The 22,907-nt window shown below is 35.9% G+C and overlaps 1 protein-coding gene across 2 annotated transcripts; it reads right to left on the reverse strand.

Moving 5' to 3' along the window:
* Window positions 1–1,316: 1,316 nt before the first annotated feature.
* On the reverse strand, window positions 1,317–18,726 carry MMADHC (metabolism of cobalamin associated D). Of its 2 annotated transcripts, none has more exons than XM_019646558.1 (8): window positions 18,643–18,726; window positions 18,070–18,129; window positions 13,202–13,346; window positions 10,212–10,429; window positions 7,636–7,741; window positions 6,932–7,062; window positions 3,215–3,301; window positions 1,317–2,334 (listed from the first exon to the last, which is right to left on the reverse strand). In XM_019646558.1, exons 2-8 carry the CDS (start codon window positions 18,076–18,078, stop codon window positions 2,140–2,142), a joined length of 891 nt encoding a protein of 296 aa, XP_019502103.1. In that variant the 5' UTR covers window positions 18,079–18,129; window positions 18,643–18,726; the 3' UTR covers window positions 1,317–2,139. The 2 variants fall into 2 exon arrangements, with proteins under 2 accessions (XP_019502103.1, XP_019502102.1); XM_019646557.1 differs by having other exon boundaries at window positions 18,579–18,696.
* Between the last annotated feature and the right edge of the window lie 4,181 nt (window positions 18,727–22,907).

A 22,907-nucleotide genomic window follows, 5' to 3' on the forward strand; every position in this document is an offset into this window, starting at 1 on the left:
TATAGGGAGGGAGTATCCTTTTCAACCAGTAGATGAAACTGCAGAATTGTTAAAGCAAATGTAGAAATTTCAAAGGAACGTTTCAAAGAATGTTGCGAGGTAGGAAATGCCTGAATAAGCAATAAGCACATTAGAAACAAAGCAATGGACCAAATAGCTCTTTGTCGTGGGAGCTGGCTTTTGCATTGTAGGATGTTTACCAGCATCTCTGGCCTCTACCTACTAGATGCCTAAAGCACTCCCCACTCCCACAGCTACGATAATCAAAAATGTCTCCAGATATTGCCAAACTTCCCAAAGGACAAAAGCACCCCAATTCAGAACCACCGAGAAGGCAAAAGTTATGCAAACAGGTGATCTATAATTATGCACAATAAAGGTTAATCTCACTAGTGAAAGAAGCCAGACACAAAAGTGAACATGTGGTTTCATATACATAAAGTATCAAAATAGACAAAACCAATTTATGCTGTATGTAGTAAATTAGGATAATGGTTGCCCTTGGGGGGCGGGGCGGACAATGGGGAGGGGTGCCTGGAAGGCAGGAGGATGAAACTCAGAAGTGTCAGTAATGTTCTGTCTTGATCTGGGTGGTGGTTACATAGATGAAAATTTATCAAGCATTTACGATGTGTACTTTTCTATACATGTACACCCACAGTCGGCCTTCCATATCCTTGGGTTTCACATCCATAGATTCAACCAACTGTGGAATAAAAACAGTATTTTTGATACACGGTTGGGAATTTGTGGATTCAGAGGGCCAACTGTGTGCATTGTTCTATTCCACTTTATAAAGGGACATGAAGGGACTTGAGCATCAGTGGGTTTTGGTATCTGCAGGGGGTCCTGGAACCAATTCCCCTGTGAATACCAAGGATAACTGTATTTCCATAAATTTAAAAAAAAATGCTATAGGAAATCACTACCCTTCGCCTTTTTCATAATGAATGAAAACTTTGTAGCTCTTACTCTTTGAATCATAAACAACACTTATTATCCAGCTACATGTTAACAAAGAGTTTTAAATCAAGTTATAAATTAAATTTAAAAGTTGGTCATCTCCATGTATTTCTTTTAAAAACAGGCATTTAACTGAAAAAATCCACTTCAATTAATTCATTTGGTAGAAGTTACTTGTTCTCCTGGGATTTGTCTTTATTCCTATTGGCAAAAGCCTCAAAAACAAGTCTTTTTTTTTTTTTTATAGCTGAGCCATCCTGCCACCTGTTGGCAGCTCAGCGGCAGCTCAGCTCGGGCCGGGAATTCAACCGGCGACCCTGTAGCTCAGAGCTCGTACTCTTGAGCGAGCTCTTAACCAACTGAGCCACTTAGCCGGCCCGAAAAGAGATTTTTTACAAGTTCAAAATTCTATATAAACAAACTGTCACAAATGAGGCATTTCTGTGATGTACTGCAGTTTCCATCTATTGCTTAAACTGGAGAGATATGATTTAGCAACTGAGGCAGTTTTGTCTGAAAATAATCTACATTTATTACAACCCAGGAGTTAAGAATTATTTTACTATGTATAAGGATGAGATTCAAATGCTTTTATACATAAAGATGTAGTAGTGTCTGTATTCTGCTTTTCCTGCACATACATTATTTCAAAATAATACTCGGACTGGTACAAGAACACTTAATAGGTAATAAAGAAAAAAAGAAAATTAAAAAAAGTTAAATCTACACTAAATCTCAATTGCATTTACTTAAAAAAGACACTTTAAAAAGATTAATATTGTAGTTTCTCACGAGTCTTAAAGAACCACATTTTAAAAATACTGCAATGAAAAAACACGTATCATCATAACCAAATGTGTGATTTATTTTTGGAGAAAAATAATTAAAACTGAGGCTTTTCCAATAAAAGGGAGAAATAACAATAAAAGATCATACCCTGGTTACACGTTAATTACCATATTCTGTACAATGTGGATGTGCTCAACATGTATTCAATGACAATATGAATGAACATTGAGATTTAAAATAATCACAAACCACTTGCTAATGTTGTAAATAAATGTTGAAATAAATACCTAAAAATAATTAAATTTTATAAACTGAAGCCTTTGACAGTGTCATAAATCCACCCAAATGTTAAGTACAAACAGTACAGTAAGTAAATTGACATTACTGCTAGTTTCCACTTAATTTCTTCATAATTTGGCTGTCTGGTGTTGCATTTGTAAAGATACTTCCTACAAACACATGGGTTCCCCAGAGACTATGGCGAATCACTTTACAGCAGCCAAGGTCATCGACAGAGAATCCTAAATGTCGATAACGTTCGTCTGTTTCGAAAAGAGTGTTGTTTGTATATGGTCCAAAAAACTACAAGAAATAAAAAATGAAGTCATACTTTCATTAGCAAGAAAGACAATGGAATAATAATTTTATGCAAACATAAACACATATTTTAATACTCCAAATATTTAAAAAATCAAATAAGAACTAAAAAGGTCACATGCAACACCTAACTGCCCTAATTTCTCCTCACTCCCATCCCTGTGCATTCTGCAAATGTAAAAAGAGTGGTCTAACAAATCTCACCTTATCTAGAACCAAATGCAGAACAGTACATTACCTTGAAAGATGGAATAAACTTTAGACAATCATCTATGGTTCACCTATATCATTCTCAAGATAAAGAAACTAAAACCCAGAGTAAGTTTTTCATTTCTAGTCTATACTCTATCTTACTTAACTTTGAGAAGAAATAGTATATATGCCTATCTTAAGGTTCAAAACAATTTATTACTATTTTTAATGGAAAGATATACCCAGAATTTAAAATGTGACAACAGTGGTTCAGTTATTTTCTTCAAAATATATATAGTTTTGTAAGTGTTAATTTTCAAAAAGTTACTTTTCTAAATAGTTCTTTTACCATCCATATTTCCTAAATTCTAAAAATAAGTTTTTCGTCCTTAGAGAAACTAATGATTGCTTATTTTCAACTCAGAAAAAGTAAACACAGAATTCAATGTACACTAAATAATGAAGAAGCTTAAATGTGAGTGATAAGAGGTCCCTCCAAGTTGTTAATGCAACTGACTCACTGTGGTACTTCTTTGGGTAAAATTGTGAGGTTTTAAAAAAGTCTTAAACAGTCTATTTTTATCAAGGCTATAGTTATAAACAATTTTATAATAAAAACCATTCCTACTTCAAATTATGTAATCTGGCTTTCAAACTGTATTTAATTACTCACTGCCAAACCAGATGATGGGTCAATAAAGTCAGCCCAATAGCCTTCAGCTCGAAGAGCGTAGCATATTTCCTTAGCACCACTGATGAACTACATGGAAAAAGACACAAATTATATGCTCAAGATAGCATCATTGCTACAGATTTTTATTTTTAATAAAAATTTAAATATCTTTTGCTTCAGATAGATAACTCAATAAGATTAATGAAAATTAAAAGTGATAAATTAGGCTGTACAGTCTTAAGATTATTTTCACCAGTCCAAAGTTTAATGGTTCATATAACACTTTCATTTCTTTCAAAAAGTCTAAATTGTATATTTTTTCTTCTAAATTATTTCTTATTTTAGGAACTATTTCTAATCAGTTCTGTGCTATTAACACCCAAATTTGTCATGAATTATAAGTTATAGTTACTATGAAAATGTTAGAAATAAGGTAAGAAAGGAAAAACAAAATATTCATAATGAAAAGGTCTCAACCATTCATTAATAAGAATGTTTAAAAACATATACCATATTTTGCTGTGTATAATGTACACATTTTTGCCCAAATTTGTAAGGGAAAAATAAGGATGCATGCATTATACATGGGTAGTACTAATTCCGTATCTATATAAGTTTTTAAAATTCTTTTATTTATGCTTATAAGTTAAAAGTGTAACTCTAGAAATCAATAACCATATCCGTATGCAAAAATAGTACCCTGGAATATGAAAATTGGTTTTGTTGAACTTATAAGGAACTTGCAACGACAGAGAGTTCTTGGCCTTCTATGAGGAGTAAATATTGTAAATTTGTTACCAGTACATAAAATTTCTTGTACCTTGTATCTGTTCTTATGTTTTATAATTATTTGTTACTAAAATTTCTTGTACCGTAACAAAAGCTTTTTGTCCCTGAAAGTTTGGGCCAAAAATGTGGGTGCACATTATACATGGCAAAATACGGTACTTGTTTGTGTGTCCTTCAAAAACACATCTATCCACTCACATAGTCATGACATATTTCTGAAAAGGCACATAGAAATAATAGGATAAATGGATAGATGGGGTACAGGGCTGGATAGGATGCTCACTTTTCGTTATATACTTCTCTATTATCTTTTGCATAGTATATAATTGCTACATATCATGTGCATGTATCACCTATTCAAAACCTTGGTCTTAGCATTCTAATTCCTATGATGTCTTTATTCATTTTATCAGAAGTCTAACCAGTGAAAAACACAGTAACAAATATTAGGACCAAGTTAGAATGTTTAAAAAGAGGACCCGATCAGAAATGTTTAAAAACAAGGGCACACAGTTCCACTTACAGCCGTAACACAGTGACAGGGACCAAACCTGCCACCTGCTGAAAACTGTAAAACTGACAAAAATATATAAGGCAACTGTTTTTAGACACCAGTCAGACAAAGCTGTCATCTTTGAGAGGGGGGGAAACAGATGAGGTGATCCCCATACTTGCTCAAGTTTTGTCAGGGGACACCTGCTTGTTGTAGGGCAAAGAAGTGGATTACAAGCAAAGTGATGGTGTCACCGAGCTGAGGAGGTAGAAAGTAAGAATTTTGGACTGCTGAAGCATCTGGAATTTGTAGGGTAGAGTACTGAAGAAGAGGGAGATGAGCAAACAGGGCTCCACAGTAGTCTGCAGAGCAACTGGCCCTGGTTCCATAGCCAAGCGCTGAGCCGTACAGGCACAAGGTGAGATCCTGTGAGGCCTAGCAGAGTGCCGGCTGTGGGGCTGAGCGCTTAATGGCGATATCATGGACTGCAGGGATAAGTCACATGGATTTTTGTCCCACTCAAAATAGAGACCTCACTGGGCACCTCTGGCATTCTGCTGAGATCCTTAAAAGTCAAAGACTTAGGAATATGGGCCATATCCTAAATGAGGAGTTAGCAAGCTACAACCTAAGGGCCAATCCAGCTGGCTTCCTGTTTGTATAAATGCAATTTATTGGAACACAGCCATGCCTGTTCATTTACATACTGTCTATAGTTGCTTTAACAATACAAGGGTAAAGTTGAGTAGTTGAGTCCCTCTAGCTTACCAAGCCTAACATATTTACTATCTGCCTTTACAGAAAAAGTTTGCCAACCCCTGCTACAGAGGTATATACGAGTACAACTTAAGCTAACCTATTTTCTCCCAATACTCTCTTGAAAACTACTGAAAACGATATGATAATATTGTATTCTTTAGATTATGTTCATATTTAATAGTTACACTTATTGCTGTATTTAATTAATCCTCATAATTCATAAAAAAAAGAATAACTACTGAATATGGTCTAGAAAAGTCATTAGAGTATGTATCAATTTCATGAAGAGATGTGCCATACACAAAAACTAGAAGAGCAAAACAACATAATCAAACGTTTGTAAAGGTTAACTAAAAGAATCCCAAATTATCACAAAAAGAACCAGTTTAAATATTTCTCTTAAGGATTCTGTTCATCATTAGCTAACACTGACATCTGCTGGAAAAAAAATAGAATTGATTTAAACCATAAAACATAAGCTATATGTGGTTCTAAAATAATCACTAACATTTAAAATAGAAAAATGTTTTTTTCCATAGGAAAAAAAATAGCTTCATAATAAAACTAAAAATTCACAAGATATAAGCATGTGGCCATTTCAAAGCCTGTAATTTCCTTGCTAACTACTAGCATATGACTTGCTCATGATTGTTAACTACTGCATAAACTTTAGCAAAGCTATATGTGTGATTTTTAAGTATTATGACGTCATACCATGGAATACTTTATTGAGTATATAAATTATAATACATTTTTACAAATGAAGAGAACCATACATCTAACCCTAGAGAAAAAAAAAATTCCTAACATTATCCTGCATGGAAATTAGTAATTTTTTCAACTATAGTTAGCTAAGATTCCCCAAGTGAGTTATTCCTAACCTGTACACAGGCACGGAATATTCCTTTCTATCTTGTAGACAAATTGATATAACCCAACAACAAACTCTTAAGAGAAATAATTAATATAATTTTTAAATCTAATACTTTAAGTTACCTCTCATCATTTCTCAGGTTGGTAAAAATGAAAAGAAATGCTATTATAATATCCAGGGTAACCTAGGATGACAGCATATACACTAAGACAATTCTTTTGGTGGGCAAACTGGCAGCATCTGTCAAAATTTCAAATGAATATATACTTAATTCAGCAATTATCTATTTAGGAATCTATAGATATGTGTGTGTGCATAAAAAATACTTAAAATATATTCACTGCTTGTAATAGCAAAAGTCTGATTTTCAACTTATAAATTACTAAGAAAAATTTTAAGTAACTAAAAAAATTTACGGTTTGCCCATGCAATGTAATACAAAGCAGATTTTACAAAGAATGAAATATATGTATGTGTAATGTTATGGATTACAGAGAGGAAGAGGGGGCGATAGCTATGAAGAGGTTATCTTACTTTTTTGTTTTTATTCTGTTTTCCAAATTCCTAAAACAGACCTAAATTCAAAAAAAAAATTGAGGAAAGTACTGGACAGAAGCTAAGTTGTGCAGATATGAAAAAAATCATGGCACCGTCATTCTCACAAAAGATGTAAGTTTGTTAGTATTGAAATCAGTCAGAGAATTAATAAAGGATAGAAAAGACACCCTACATTTTAAAACACTGGCTCATTCCTATTTAAATGCGATCATAGAATTAAATTGTCAGCAACTGAAAGAATTACCTTTTCTAAAAGCATTTCTCTTTCATTTTCTACTTCCTCGCTCCAAACAGTCATATCATTCTTAGTTTTCTGTGTTACAGTCAGAATCATTAGTTTGTTGGTGGACACTTCTGGAAACAGTGACTGAAAATCTACAAATGAAATACAAATAAAAATTCCAGGGAGAAAATAATTTTTTTTTAAATAGAAGGAACAGTGCATAAAAATACTTCTTTAGAAAAGTGATGATTAAGTTAAATCACTGTGGTACCAAGTTAGGTTTATAAATTTATATTATTTTTGAAAAGGAAGAAATAAACTTAGTTTTGGTTTGCTGCTTTTGTTGAAAGAACTGTAATATTACTGCCAACAATTCTGAAAAGTAAGTAGGGTTACATATTATCGGTCTTGTAATCTTCAATAAAAGTTTATTATTGAGATTTTCCTCAATATCAGAGATCATGAAATTAGAGCTGTAAAAATCACACAGAAGTGGAATGACTTTAGGGAAAAAGTCCTACTTAATGAAAGCATGAAGTTAGAAGTCAGGGGACATTTGAAAGCCTTTCTCTGGGACATGCAATCACTTCCCACCAGACATGTTAAAATATTAAGTAAAATATAAAGCATTACAATTCCTATGGCGTACACTATTCAACACGTTAAAAAACTAGTGCCATTATCTAATACACATCAGTGTAAAAGTGTAGGGAAGCACAACATACCTCTTCGCAACAATTCTGGACATGTTTGGATTGCACACTCTACTCTGGCACTTTCAAAGTAAGTTTCTGCACTGTTAATTTCTTGTTCGACAGGTGCATCATTACCCTAAGGGAAAAATACATATAAGTAAACAAAATCTGAAGTTCAAATGAAATATCTTGCCTGTTATGAACTTGTCTTCCCTAAAAATTTTTTTTTTCATAATCCTAATCTGTCAGTGTTTTCTTACATACCTAAACTTTTCTCTATGATGAATATAAGACCTGAAAATTCTAAACACAAACAAAAAATGTTGAATAAAAAAACCATGAATGTATAAATATATTGATATTCTAAGACTTGACATGAATAGAAGATGGCTAAGAAATTAAGTAAAACACCATAATTATGTCTTACAACGTCACCTTTTTGTGGTATCTAATTATCCTTTCTTTTTGTTCATTCTGTAATCTGTAAAAAGGGGATAATAACACTAACTTACAAAATAACTTGACTAAATATACAGCTCTCCTACAGGAAGAGCTTAGAGGCTTTTATTCAACCGAGAGTTACTGGGAACCTACTGTATATCAGCACTATGAACAAATATATGCAATCCAATGTGAAAAGTGCTACAGAGTTACGAAGAAAGTCTCCAAGCAGTATAGATGGGGAAGAAACTTTCTTTGCTGGGAGAAATCAGAAAAAGGTTGAAATCATATTTGACTTACATGTTAATTAATGTCTAGGTTGCACAGGTAGAGAATAGGTAGAATATAGGCTGGGAATTCAAGAGGAAAAATAGTCCAGCAAGAGATAATAACAGTGCCAACATATGCAATGGCCAAAGAGAATAATGTATTTAAAGAAAATGAAAAGTATTCTGTGATTGGGGTGCAGAGAGAGTAGGAAGTAGTGGGAGGTAAGGTGGGAAGGGTCAAAACTGTAGAAAGCCATTTATGCCACATTAAGAAATTATGACTTTATAAGCAATGAGGAATAGCAAGATAAGATACAAAAAGTTAATGCTAGTATTGCTGTGGAGGATGTATGGTAATGAGGACGAGCAGGTGATAAGACTAGTAATAGTCCACCTATTCATCACTTACTGCTTTACATACACATACTTTCGTATTTAATCCTCATAACAACTTTGGGCCAGGGATTATTATTATTCCCATTTGATATATAAAGAAACAGAGGATCAGAAAGGTAATTTTCTCAAGATCACAAAATTAAGTAAATGGCAGAGTTAACCTTTGGACCCAGGTTTATCCTATCTCCATAACCTATTATACTATAAAGTCTCTAAGAATCTGGGTAAGGTAAGGTAGCCTGGAACTCTGGTAATATTAGTGAGAATTGAAAGGACACAAATAATTTAAGAGCTACTTTAAGGCATACAACCAAGAGATTTTATTACTATTTACAGCAGTATGATGGAGAGAGGAGTCAAGGTTGGTGCTATAATTTTTATCTTGGGATAATAAGAGGATAGCTAAGTCATTCATACTAATAATATGGGAACAAGGCCAGGTTTTGAGAGAAAAAAGGACTACTTCAGTATTAGATATGCAAAATCTGGGAATTGTGAAACATCAGATAAAGATGTTTGGCAGGCAGATAAAAACATAGAACGAGAAATGTCAGAAACAGAAATATGTACTAAGTTAGAAACACAGCCTGTGAAGAAAGCCAAGGGGATAAGGGACCAGGGAGTAATTGAAATGAGAGGATGAAGACCAGAAATGTAAGGGAAATATCACAGTAGACAAAGGAGAAGCCAGAAAAGACTGAGAAGGAATTATCTGAGATAAAAAAGTCAGGAGAGGTCAACTGTGTCCCAATATTAGGTTACCCTATATAACCTACAATAATTTTATGGGGTTATTGCTTTTAATAATATGGTTTTGATAAAAAAGAAAAGGAAAAAGCAGCTTGAAACTGTAAAAATGTGAAAAATGGTAAGCATCAGGGGTTTGACAGAAACTCTGAATTGCATGTAGAGTCCTACCTGATTGCACAATAAAGTAATATTCGTTTAAAAACTCATTTAAGAAAACTAATTATGTAATACCAGTTTTAAAAAAAATCATTAAAAAACCCCTCATAAATTGTATATAAAAAAAAACCCTATTTATAAGCCTTCTTTTTTGGGTTACTGCATCTGAAGAATTTCAGAGATCTTGAAATTTTCTTGTCTTTAAATGGCTAGAGGAATATAAAACTAGTGGGAATTTGGTCCATATACAAATTATAATTACCATTTATAAAAGTGAAAAACAGGCAATCTAAATTTCTAGTAATATAAAAATAATTAAATTATCTATATTTGATAAAATAAGCAGTTATTTAAAAAGAAATTTTTGAAGAATTATTTAACTACCTAAAAAAGACTATAATCTAAAGCAAAAAAAATTATAGCATACACTATGTACAGGACAATGCCAAATTTTTAAACTCTATATATGTTGTTTCTGTATGTATTGGAATTAAATACTTTTCTACCTTTCCAATGAAAATAATGTTCATGTAATCAGAAATTAATATAGCATTAATAATTAGAAAAACAGAATAAATGATATTAACAATTTACCTGAAATTCATTCACATATTGTGCCATCACAAACTCATGTCTTTCACTTGATAAAGGTTCTGCTAGAATATCAGGTACAGTTTTATGAGCCTGGCTTTTCTTCTGTGATATGGTCCCATGGAGGTGACAATCAAAACCTATGTTCCCAGGAAGCTGGAATCTCTGGTCCTGAGGTCCAAATGGTCCCATAGTTTCATCAGGCCATACTGTTCGAGAGCCTGAAGAGAAACAACAAAATTAATCATTTTCTCCTTAATAGTCAAGTGCATTGGTAGACTGAATGAATACAGTAAGTCCCCGACTTACGAACGAGTTCCGTTCCAGGAGAACATTCGTGAGTCGGATTCGTTCGTAAGTCCGACAAAGTGAGTCTTATATACCTTTGACACAAATATACAATGTAAAGCATAAAAAAACTAAACACACACACAAAAATACTGTAAATAAACTATTTTTACTTTTACAGTTACCTTAAAATGGTGGTACGGTACGGTACAACAACTGGCATATAGGGGATTGCATGGAGTGGACTGACAAGAAGAGAGCTACTAACTGGAGGAGGGAGGGCAGGGGGGAGATGGTGGAGCTGCTTTTCCTCTTGCTTCCGGACACGCTGGGCTCTGACTGAGCACTGTACTACTGTGCACTACCGCTCTGTACAGTAAGCACACAGCAGCACAACTGGGACAATGTCCGGCAGACACGTGAGCTACTTCCACAATTTGTTCGCATCTACGAATGTTCGTAATGTGAGGTCAGTTCGTATCTGTGAAAGTTTGCAACTTGAATGTTCGTAAGTCTGGGACTTACTATACTCTTCTTATAACTGGGCATTTTTTACCTAAATGATGGAGTTTTGAAATTTACTTTCTTGTATGAATATAAATTAGTTTCAAGTCATTTTCAAAACACTACTCAAAGCAACCAGTTGTCAACTACAGGCAAGTCCGTAATAGGAAAAGATTCAATACAGTGCTGTAATCCATATTATGTAATACTTGATAGTCATTAAAAAGAATGTAGAAATCTTTAGTGATAGTGAATGAAGTCCAAGACATACTACATTATAAGGAAAAGCTAAGTCAAAGAATATCATATATGACATTTATTTTACAACCTTATATTTATGATTTTCAATTCAGGAAAAAAAAAAAGATCTAAAAGGAAACATATTGAACTTAACAGGGGTTACCCTTGGGGAAGGGAGTGACGTTGCTGCTAACTGGTGGCACAAAACATTAATTGGCTGGGAAAAATCCTGTATGAATCAAAGTGACAAAATGCCGTTTACCAGCCACATGAGTTAATATAGACTAAATACTTACAGAAGAATAGACTACCCTTTAATAATATGCTAACTTGTGAAAAAGGTAGTATATTTCTGGACTTTCAAAAAGACCTAGAAAGGAATAAAGTAGAAAACTAAACAAAGGAATACTCAAGAGTAGGAGTTTTGTTTACAGAAATGCTGAAGACATTATTTGCCAATAAAAATATTTTTCAACTCTGCCCAAACTGAGTGACTAAAAATGGCCATTTCAATCTGGCTGCTCCATCACTAGAGTATAAGTGCCTCCATATCCCTCCTCTTCCACACCTGTGACAGACATCATCCATTAATCATGAAACGCTTTCTTGCTGAACCCAGACATTATCTCATACTTCTCAATCTGAACACTAGCCCAATATTTCTCAAACTTTAAAATATTTAAGAATCATCTGAGAGCTTGTGAAAATGCAGATTCTTATTTAGTAGGTCTGGAGTGGGGCTCAAGCTTCTTCATTTCTAACAAGTTTTCAGATGATGCTGAGGCTACTAGCCTGAAGACCATTTTGACAAATAAGGCTCTGGACAGGCCCTAATGATCAACTGGAGTCAGTTCGTGAGCTCAACCATAGCAGCTATTTTTGAAAAAGGTGGGTTTTAAAGGCTATTCAGATCTAATAGTCTCCTGAAAGAAAATAAATATCCCATATTAATAGATTTGAGCATATTTTCATATCTTTATTGGAAATTTAGGTTTTCTCTTCCAGGAATAGTCTGTTCATATCCACTTGTAAATTTTTTATGTGGTTTTCTACTGTTTTTTTTTCCTATTGGTCTAAAAAATTCTTTATATATTTAGGAAACGAACACTTTATATATTCTGAATGACAAATCTTTCATTTATGATACATATATGTTTAGCCTCCAGATGATATAAATTGGAGTAATAAGAGACGGAGTTATAAAAATGGGGCAAGAAAACCAGGGAAGGCTTAGCATGCCCAAGTGAGCTGATATTACATTGTAAGTAATGTGTTGTATGAGAAAAGGATTCCATGCCCAACCCCTTGAGGATGCATGATGTTAGGTTTCTAAGAGCCCTCCCTTAGTACTTTAATGTGCATTATAAACCTCCAAAAGAGGACTATGGCATATATATAGCATTTCTAAAATTTACCTAATCGCAGAACTTAAAAAATGTTTTTAGACCTTGAAAAATTTTCATAGCCTGAGGACAGTTTGGGAACTGCTACTGAAAGCAGTGACAGATAACCAAGGTTTATCAAGGAAGTGACACAACTAAAATGTTTTAGGATTAATACGATAGTGGTGTGCAAAATGGATTAGACGAAGCTGACTTTGTAGATAGAAGGTTCAATACACACATATATAAAAAGTGCCAGCTGTATTAAAAAAATTCAGCAAAGAATGGCTAAAAGTAGTAACATAGTTCAATAGGATTAAAAGATTTGTTTCAGGGAGGATTGCAGGTTTGAAGAGAGAGAAACTAAAGTTTAAGAAAGTAAGTTTTAGAAACCAATATTCTTTCCTTTTAATATTGTAACTTTCTGACACAAATATTTAGGCAGAGCTCTGATTTTATTTTCAATGGGATCAACTCAACTTTAGAAAATCTGTAAAACCTTAAGAAGAAATATTACAGGAACACAACTTAAAATGTTTTGAAACAATTACAAATAAAGCAATAATAATGTTTACTTACATATATCGGGAGGTGCAGTGGCCACATGAGGCTCATCAGAACCTGAAGATCCTGCAGTTGAAAAGGCTTTGGGATTGACAACTCTTCTAACTAAAGAGTAAAATCCTGGGAGATAGGAAACCAGTCTGGATCTGTTACAGAGCACCTAAGAACAATACACATATTTAAATTATTTGTTCTGGGTATACATGCTATACTTAGAGACAATCTCTTGCAAATCCTCACACTGCAATGTGTCTTTAAAACCAACACATATTCTACTACTGATAACCTACCATATGACAAGCATTATGTATAGTTATAATTTAAAAAATAAACATGAACATTCAAAGAAAAAAATAATGAGTTACTTTGGGTAAGAGGATGTGGCTTTTCCAATAAAGGCCAGAATCAAGAGTGCCACACTAAAGAGAAGGGGAACATCTAAAAGTTGCCCTATTTAGCAATACTTTTTAAAAAGGAAGCAAAATAAGATTCTTCTACTTTCGAAATACAGAACTTTCAAAACCTTTTGTTAGGACCAAAATTTGTTTACTTTTTAACGCTTCTTTTACTGCTATAAATTGTGCTCTTTGAACTCCCATGTCATCCTTCCTCTTGGTTTTATGGCAATGTCTGCTTTCTTCCATTTTAGCACATATCTATGTGGTACATTTTCTGCCCCTACGCTCATTTCCTAGGTCAGTTATGATGGATGAATGTATAAACATCTTTCACGAGTAAACTTTTAGCAAAATACTCGAGTCAGAATAATTTATTGCAGGGGTTGGCAAACTATAGTAAAACACAGCCTATTTGTTTTGGTAATAAAGTTTTATTGTATTTAACACAACCACACCCATTTTTTTATGTATTGTCTATGGCTGTCTTCATGCCTTAATGGCAAAGTTAAGTAGGTACACAGACAACTTATGGCACACAAGGCCTAAAATATTTACTACCTGGCATTTTACATTAAAGAAAAAAATTGCTAGCTCTTAGCTTAGTGAAAAAAAAAACATATGAATATCATCCCTGTAAAATGCTATTAAAAGATCTGAATAATTAAGAGATCTTTGAAGGAGCAAAAAGGAAGTTTCATGGAGGTTTTGAAGAAAAAGTAGAAATTTGTGGGGGACTTTCAGGAACCCAAGTATGGAGCCGCAAAAGGTATATTCAAAAGTGACGAGTTCAGTGAGGGAGAGTATAAGGAATGCAGTAAAAAACAGGCTTGAAATTTTACTTGTGGGCAACGACAAAAGGCTTTATACTAGACACAGACAGTATGGCCTATTACATCAAGATACCAAATCAGAAATTCTATTCTATAGGCAAGGAATAAAGTAAACTGATAAAAATAAGAAATGTTTTAAGGAATATACCATTAAGGGCAATGTAGAGAATGGACTGGAGTGCGGTTAGAGAGGTGGTATGAAAACTAGTTACCAGGATGTTGAAATAGTCTAGACATTTGATACTTTAGAATCATTCTTTTTCCCTTTCTCATAGCATTCTGAATTCCAACCCATGTGTTGTTTCTATTTCTTACCATAAGTGCAAGAGAACAGCCTAACTGGTCTTTCTGCCTCTCTGACATAATTTCTCACTAATTTGACCCTCCCTACCCTTACTCCACCCTTTAGTCACATAAAAATATCACCTGGCATTTCCTGTATTTCTCTGTCTTCTTTTATACTGTCAGAAGATTTCTTCAGCTCACATGCCTTTTTCCCTCTCCTTCTAAGCTTTACAAAGTCCAACTCTTTCTTCAAGATCTGGATAAATGAAATCTCCTTTATGTGTCTTCAAAGTGCAAGGCATGTGTCTAGGGCATTCTACCCACCTGAAAATTTAAGCATCCTCCCTTGGGTCTGTACCCAATCTGCTCAAAGAGACAAAATGGTAATTATTAGGCCTTTTACCTACTAGACCAGGGGTCGGCAAGCTGCGGCTTGCGAGCCACATGCAGCTCTTTGGGTACATTCCGTCTCAAAAGTTTGCCGACCCCTGGAAGAGCCAATCCTGTCCCTCACGACAATTTAAAAATTATTCTAGAGCCATAAATTATTTTTACATAATCACCATTATGTGAATAATATCCTTTAAAAATTTTATAAATGAAACAATGATAGTTTAATTTTCATTTCAACTTTACTTCAGAGCCTGCAGCTTGTGAGCCGCAGTTTGCTGACCCTTCGTGGCTCTTCCAGCTCAAAAATTTGCCAACCCCTGTACTAGACAAACTCATCGTTTTGAGTATTTCTATAATACTGTAAATTTACCTTTACAATTGAGGACATTTAACAGACTGAATATGCCTCAGTATCTAAAGGCAATTTAAAATTTTAAATTTCAACAATATTTGAGCAAAGCCTCAAAACAGTATGAGGCTCAATGAAGGGGGCAATAGGAAATAGTAAAAAAAATGGATGTTAGTTACTATGGGCCAGGTCCTGTGTTAAGTGCTTCACATGCAATGTCTTACTTAACTTGCACAATACTTCTATATACTATTATTAACATTAATTTAAGTATGAGTATTGAAATATTATTTGTGATCCTTCACATTGCTTCACAAGCAGAAACAAATTATTTTAGAAATTGCCTAATATTAACAATTATGTTAGCCTGAGTACCAAGGTCACTCAATTCTATTTTATTTTTTCTTGATGGTAAAACTTTTAACAAAAGTTATATAATAAAATGTGAGTTTGGTTCCAAGTTTAAGAAAACCTAATCATCAAGTTTCATTTTAGCGGCAAAATAAACCAGTATTTAATTTGTCCACTGAAAGAGATAGCTGATGACAGTACAGTTTGTTTCAACCTTTACCCTTTAACCCATATGATTCTCAAATCCTTTACTGTGGATGTGAAATATTTTGTGCAAACCTGATAGATTTTATGACATTGAGTCAGCTGGTAAATATAAGTTACAACCAATAAAACAGCTCAAAAATTAGAAGAGCCAGTTTATTTTCGTTTGAGAATGTGTTTTTTATATGACTAACTTCAAACAAACCTAGGATTCTAGACTTGAGAAGATGATAAACTATTAAGAGTTAATTTTAAAATCCTTATTAATATATAAAGAAAAATAGTCTTTTAGGTACTGTCTTAGGATTAAGTTATGCTTTTGGTCATGTGAGGAGAAAATATGGTCTATACCAAAGATTGAAAACTGGTCATCAATGAAATGCATCCACATCCATTCACAGGCCTTTTTGTGAGGGCCACAGTGTAACAAGGAACTTGAACTGGATAGCAACATTGAGATATTGTGAGATTTCATACAAAAGGTCCCGATTTCTGGCTGTTCTTGAAAACTCAGAAGATCTGGCAGTATTGGGTTCACATTCCCAAATAGCATTGGTTAGCAACAAATCACTGAGCTAAGGAAAGGCTGCTGCTCCCTTTATATCAGAAATGAACACTTCAGTTTGTCAAAATCCCACCGAGGCCCTTAATTTACCTATCTAGCCTCTGAAGCATGAACTTTTACGACTCATGCTCTGTATGGCTAACTAAATCGCTGAAGACAGACATAACTGCATATTCCATTACTAACATCCATTCAGCATCTACAAGGCATATAAATTAACACTAATTTTTAAAAGTATATTTGATTATAAAATTTATTTTTTATGAAGTCCTTTCTAACAATAAAAGGGATTTATAAAAGTATCTTTCAAAATATTCACCCTACTAACAAATTTATTCATTTAAGTCAAAATAAAGCCAGGTCAAATATGAGCATTCTATCTAATTAATGTCTCTTCTTTGAGAATACCATATGCTTCTTTTACAATATTCCCTTTCTGTGGTTACAGGTAGGTAAAAATTCACCTTAAAACGTGCCCAACACTAGGAGCCTACTTTTATAATTTGTTCCTATAGTCACATCATTAGACTCTTATTTAATATATCATGTTCAATTTCAGGAATACTATCCTGGGTAATTGTTGCTGTATCAATCTACCTAACACACAACTCTGATTAAATCACCACAATGTAAAGAATAAAGTCTATATTACTGAGTTTGGCATTCAAGGCTCTCTTACTTCATTCGAACTCCACAATCCAAACTTGTTTCCCACTAATCTCACTCACATATTTTATACTCAGGAAGGCAGAGCCGACTTCTTGATTTTCGAAAGTGGGGTGTCTTTGACTATACCTCTGGTTCTTCCCACCTAAACTTTAAATTATTAAATTACCTAAATCCCTCCCAGCTTTCAAAACTCAAATTATATGCTTCTCAGATTAAATGATCCCAAGCCCCTACTTTCTTCTCTCCACAAAGCTCTGAATCTCCACTGTACCTCTCTTAGCTTTTAAAAAATCCTTACTTTCTACTTTTATTGTAGCTGTCTCATATATGTCTCACATCCCCTACTACAAGAACACCTTATGGTAGGATGTCTGATTAATCACTAGACAGTTAGTTAATAAGTATCTCTGGTCTACGTGAATAATACCTGTTGCTCTCATTTTGTAGGGTTTGGAAGGTCACTTGCTCTACTGAAACTGCTACAAAACCTTCAGTTTGGCTAACCAAAGAAATAAAAAGTGGCTTCCAAACAGATTCTAAATATTCCTTTGTCCTTTAAAAATATCGAAGGGATGCTGACACGAAATTTCTAAAACTGAATTTGTAGAAATAAGGACACGTGTACTGAAAAGAATGTTTGTGTTCAAACTATTTTCAAAGCATACCAGCATGATTCCACACCGCCTGCTTCCCTTGGCATTTTCGATACCCTAAGCGTAAGCACGAAAAACATTCTTTCACCAATACCATCAGGATTAAACCCGTCCCTCCAATATTCCCTAACAAGGTCCCAAACTGGTATTTTACAGTACGGCTTCTTAAGAGACTAATTTACTCACATTGGCCATTTCTAGCGGAGCGGGCAGACGCAAAGTATCTTTCCTTTTGTAGCGTTATTCCTGGGAAAGGACAAAACAGGCTGCTGACGGATTAAACTCTAACAACAGGCCGCTCGGGTAACGTCCACTGTCTCCCACTGTGTGTCCCTCCATCACCCCAGGCCCCAAACCCACGCTCCCCCGTAACCCTTGGAGGCCGGCGCTCGCCCCGGGCTTCCGCAGGGACAGCCCTCCGCCCGGTGCGGCGGGGCTCGCAGCTCCAAGCCTCCCCGGCTTGCGCCCGCCGAAAACAATGCGAACTAGATGCGAGCGGGGAATGGGCAGCCGGCGGCCAGGACACAGTCCTGAGGGTCGAAGCAGGTATTTTTAACACAGGTCAGGGCTGCCAGACAACAGCTCCAAGCAAAGGTTCGAGTTGAGCTGAAAGGTGAGGAAGCGAAAAGAGCCTAAAGACAGTGACAGGACAACTGGGGCCAGCGACATGGACACTGTGGGAATAGAGGCAATACCGAGAGTTGCGGCCCGAAGACGGGCGAATTTGGAGGGGCTACCGCGGGCGGATACCATCCATACCAGTCACCACCACCACCTCCAGCTGTTCCAGACCCTGACTCTTCCCGCCGTCAAAATGGCGGCGGCCCCAGCACTGGGGGTAGCGCCTACGCTGGCAGCGGCCAGGCTGAAGAAGTTGCTTTCGAGAGCATCGATGCGAAGGATCGTCGAATCGATGATGCGCACGCGTATAGTAGGCCTACTCAGAGCTGACCTTTCATTGGATAGCCCCGGGCCAAAGATGGGGGAGGAGAAAAGGTGAGGAGCGTATGATTTGGAAGAATGACGGCAAGGGCTCCTGATCTGGCTTAGGCGGTCATTTCATTTCTTCATTATAACTCATTGATAAATTCTCCACACCCCATGACTTTCTTACTGCCCCCCCCCAGGCGATGCAGTCTTCTGATCTTTGTATTTTAGTTGTTTATTTTTCATGAAGCATTGTTTTTGAGCAAAGGGCACGTATGTTTTTTTCCTTTGTGTGCCAGACCCTTAATAGGCTCAAAATATATAAACGACTTGTTTATAAATAGTATGTAATTTTCATTTATCAACTGTATTTTTCTTTAAAGATTTTTATTGGGGAATTGGGGGTATGGGAACAGCGCTGGGGAATTGGGGGAAGGGGAACAGACAATTGCTGTCGTTTTTGTTCTTCAGTCTAGTTGTGGAGGACGTTGCTTCACTGGCCCAAGTTGGCACCACCATTACACTCTTCCCAGGCGAGACAGATCGGTCGCCAGCTTCTGGATGGTCGCTCACTGCGGCTGCTGGCTACACACGGTAGCCCATGGCAACCCACTGCCACAGGGGCTGCAGCCTACGCCGTTGCCAGCGACTCATGGCAGCCCAGCTCCAGGTTGAGCTGTTGTTCAGTATCTTAGCTGTGGAGGGCAGTGTCACTGGCCCTCATATGTGGGATCCGAACAAGGGCCCTCTGGCGTCCCAAGCCAGTTCTTAACCATCGCGCCACTCGGCCGGCCCTCAATTGTGTTTTTTTTAATTAACTGAAGTCCATACTTTGTTCATACCGATATCTCTAGTTGGGTCATATAGGGCAAGTTACTTAGACTCTTTCGGCTTTTAGTTTCATCACTTCTAAAACGGGAATAATAATAGTGCGTACCTCATAGACTGTGAACATTAAATCAGTTAATATATAGATAACACTTATATAGCGATATGTGTGCATGTGTGCACGCATATGCATACACACACACACACACACACACACACACACACACACACACACACCCCTCAGAGCTTGGGAGTCACTGAGGCTTCTCAGAAGGATCACTGAGCTGAGTGTTGAATTTACTTAAAACTCATTATTTTTTCATGCCTCTTGATTTCTCTTTCAACTTGGTTTATCTATCCAGGTTATATAACAAGATTTCTGATTGTATGATGATTTGTAAACCTTTTGAGACTGGGAACCCTGGGTATCCATATTTGCCATGATAGCAAATGACCTATCAGGTACAGGTGGGAGATAATTGGAGTCAGTGATCAATGATATGGCAGGAGGCTGTCACGAATAACTTCATAACAGAGGTGATGCTTAAACTGTGTTTTGAAAGATGAGTAGGTGTTTGCCTGAATGCCAAGAGAAAGTAAGGGCTGAGGACAGTAAGGGCTGAAGCAGTGTGAACAGGGATATGAAACCCAAAACACTGTAGGCAGCTGGGGAGACCCACAAGTAATCAAGGGATTGAGTTGGAGGTTTACAGGGGCCAGATCATAGTCTTCAGTGCAACATTACGGTAGATGTAATCTCAGAAGCAATGAGAAGCAACTGGCCAGATTTATGCAGAGTCATGGCATTATCAGATTTGTGTCTTGGGAAGATTCTCTGGCTTCAATGTAGAGGATTGGTTGGAAGGATGTGGGATTGGAATTGGATCAACTGGATAGGAGACTATCGCTGTGTCCATGAGAAAAAACATGAGAGCCTGAACTCAGGGCAGGGGGATGTTGAGCATCAACATGGCACAGCTATCCATTGGTTGTAGATGAGGAAAAGGGGACAAGTCCTAAATTTTTAACTTAGGATAATTGATGAATGGAGTTGCTTTTGCTGAGGTAGGGAATCCAATAATATTAATGTTTGTGGAATGTATGCTGTGTGGTGGCACTTGGATAGGAATTTTGACATCATCTATTTTAATTCTCATAATAATCCAGAAAATGGAGGTATTGTTATCCTCATGTTAAATATGAACTATTAAAGCACAAATAGGTTAAGTGTATTACTGATGCATCCAGGACTGTATTTAAATCTAGGCCTGTTAGGTTAAAAAATAGTGTTCTCTTTTTTATAGATATTCTCTCCCAGAAGGAGAACAGGTTTGAGGAGAAAGATAATGAGTTTGATTTGGGGCATCTTGAGTTTTAAGATGGCTGAAGGACATTCATGTGGCGTTGTCAATAAGTCACTTGATAGTAGTCCTATTGCTCAGGAAAGTGCTATATTTGAAGACAGAGATTTGAGGGTCATTGACATATGGGTAATAGTTAAAGCCAAGGAACCCCTTAACCTGGAGTTCAACAATGGTCTTTATGGGAAGGGAGGAAGATCTGTGAAACTTCTTGAAATATACACAAATGTTTGTAAGTAGATACATTTTTTTTTCCTCCAGGGTTAGGGTACAGAGCTTTTTCAGATTCTTAAAGGGGTTCATGACTCTGAAAAGATCAGGAACCACTAGTGTAGAATATAAAAGAAAAAGGACAAAAGCCAGAACACCAGGAAATATTGATTAAAGGGGTAACAGCAGAAGAAAAAGTAGCAACAGAGCCTGAGAAGTTGCAGTCTGAGGATGGTAGATCAGGTAAGAGAGAGGAGTATTCTAGACATTAAGATGGTAATTGCTCAGTATTATTAGATGCTACAAAAAGGTCTTATTGAGAACCAAAAAACAGTCCATTGTATTTGATAAATAGGGTGACAGTGTCTTTGCCAGAGGAGTTTCCATGGAATGGGGTGAGGTGGGGTGGAATTTTGATTACTGTGAGGATTCAAAGTCTGAAACAGACATCATGAGGACAGACTTAATCTGTTCACTGTATCCCTGGGACTTCACTGTATTCCTGCCACTAAGAGGTGATCAATAAGTAGCTGTTGAAAGTTGAACAGATGAGGAAATGGTGACCAGTACTAACAGGCTACCATTAATAAGCTGTCATTAATTTTTGTTGTTTTTGTTGTTCTATTTTGACTCCGTATACATACCCTTCTTAACATCCGTCAACCAAAAATTTGGATGGGGAAGTAGTAGTAGCTACATTGCATAAATGAAGAAGCTGAGACTCAGCGACGCTATGTAAACTGCCTGATGCCATACAACTACAGGTAGTGAGGACTGTGAAATTCAAACTTGGATCTGTCTGGCTCCAAAATCTTTATTTCTTCCACAACAATGAAACTACGGAGAAGAGAGAGAGATAAGTAGCTGTATCTCAACTGTTATTCCACTTTTCCCTTATCTATTTGCGTTCTTCCTTTTACTCTCTCTCCGAGTGTTCTTATTCTTCAGAGACAAAGCAAGGCCTTTATAGAACTATAAAGATTGATCAAAGTAGCAGATTATGTGATTATTCAGAGGCCAATATGTAATCCTTGGGGTTTTCTGTCTCATATCACTCTCACAGCTGCCTGCATTAATGCTTTTTGATAAACATATGGCTTCCTTTTTATTCTAGAAAACACTAATTCTCCATAACAAAGGATGCATACTTAAGCTAACTAAGGAATACATAGTTATCACTAACTGCTGACAAAGACTATTGTTTTGCAGCTAGCTCTTTATGTTAAGACAATAGGATTATAAAACTAAAAGAGACAAGAGGGAATATTTTCTGCTCAACCAAGCATATCTAAAGCACATTAGAAGTTTAGAGACAATATTCTGTGTTATTATAAGAAAGGCTGCATGGAACTATTACATGGTTGAAAGAAATGACATGTAAAAGAAGGATAATAATAGAAATTACTGAAGGGCATGGATAAAAGAAAAAGCATGTGAACACTTTGGTTTTTATTCTTGGATTTGGTCATAGAACTCAACTGTTCAGAACACATCATTTTGAGTTGCCTGTATCAGTGCTGCAATAGCTCTTTAGTATTTGATACATTAAGATAGGCATATGTTTTGGCCATTTCTAGAAAGCTCAAGGTTTTTCCAGCCATTCATTGTTAGATGGCAATACATGAAATTTATAGAGAAATGTTATGGAGTGTGAATGTTACATGTCTCTAACCTCTCTCTGGAGCACTGACTGTGTGG

Source organism: Hipposideros armiger, unplaced genomic scaffold (assembly GCF_001890085.2).
Source record: "Hipposideros armiger isolate ML-2016 unplaced genomic scaffold, ASM189008v1 scaffold_104, whole genome shotgun sequence".
Lineage (NCBI taxonomy): Eukaryota > Metazoa > Chordata > Mammalia > Chiroptera > Hipposideridae > Hipposideros > Hipposideros armiger.

Coding starts and splice junctions, on each gene's coding strand:
- MMADHC (XM_019646558.1), bottom strand. Junction 10,430..13,201: donor CACTGCACCTCCCGATATAT/GTAAGTAAACAT, acceptor GTTTCTCTTCAG/GCTCTCGAACAGTATGGCCT. Junction 3,302..6,931: donor GAGAAATGCTTTTAGAAAAG/GTAATTCTTTCA, acceptor TTTTCCATGTAG/TTCATCAGTGGTGCTAAGGA.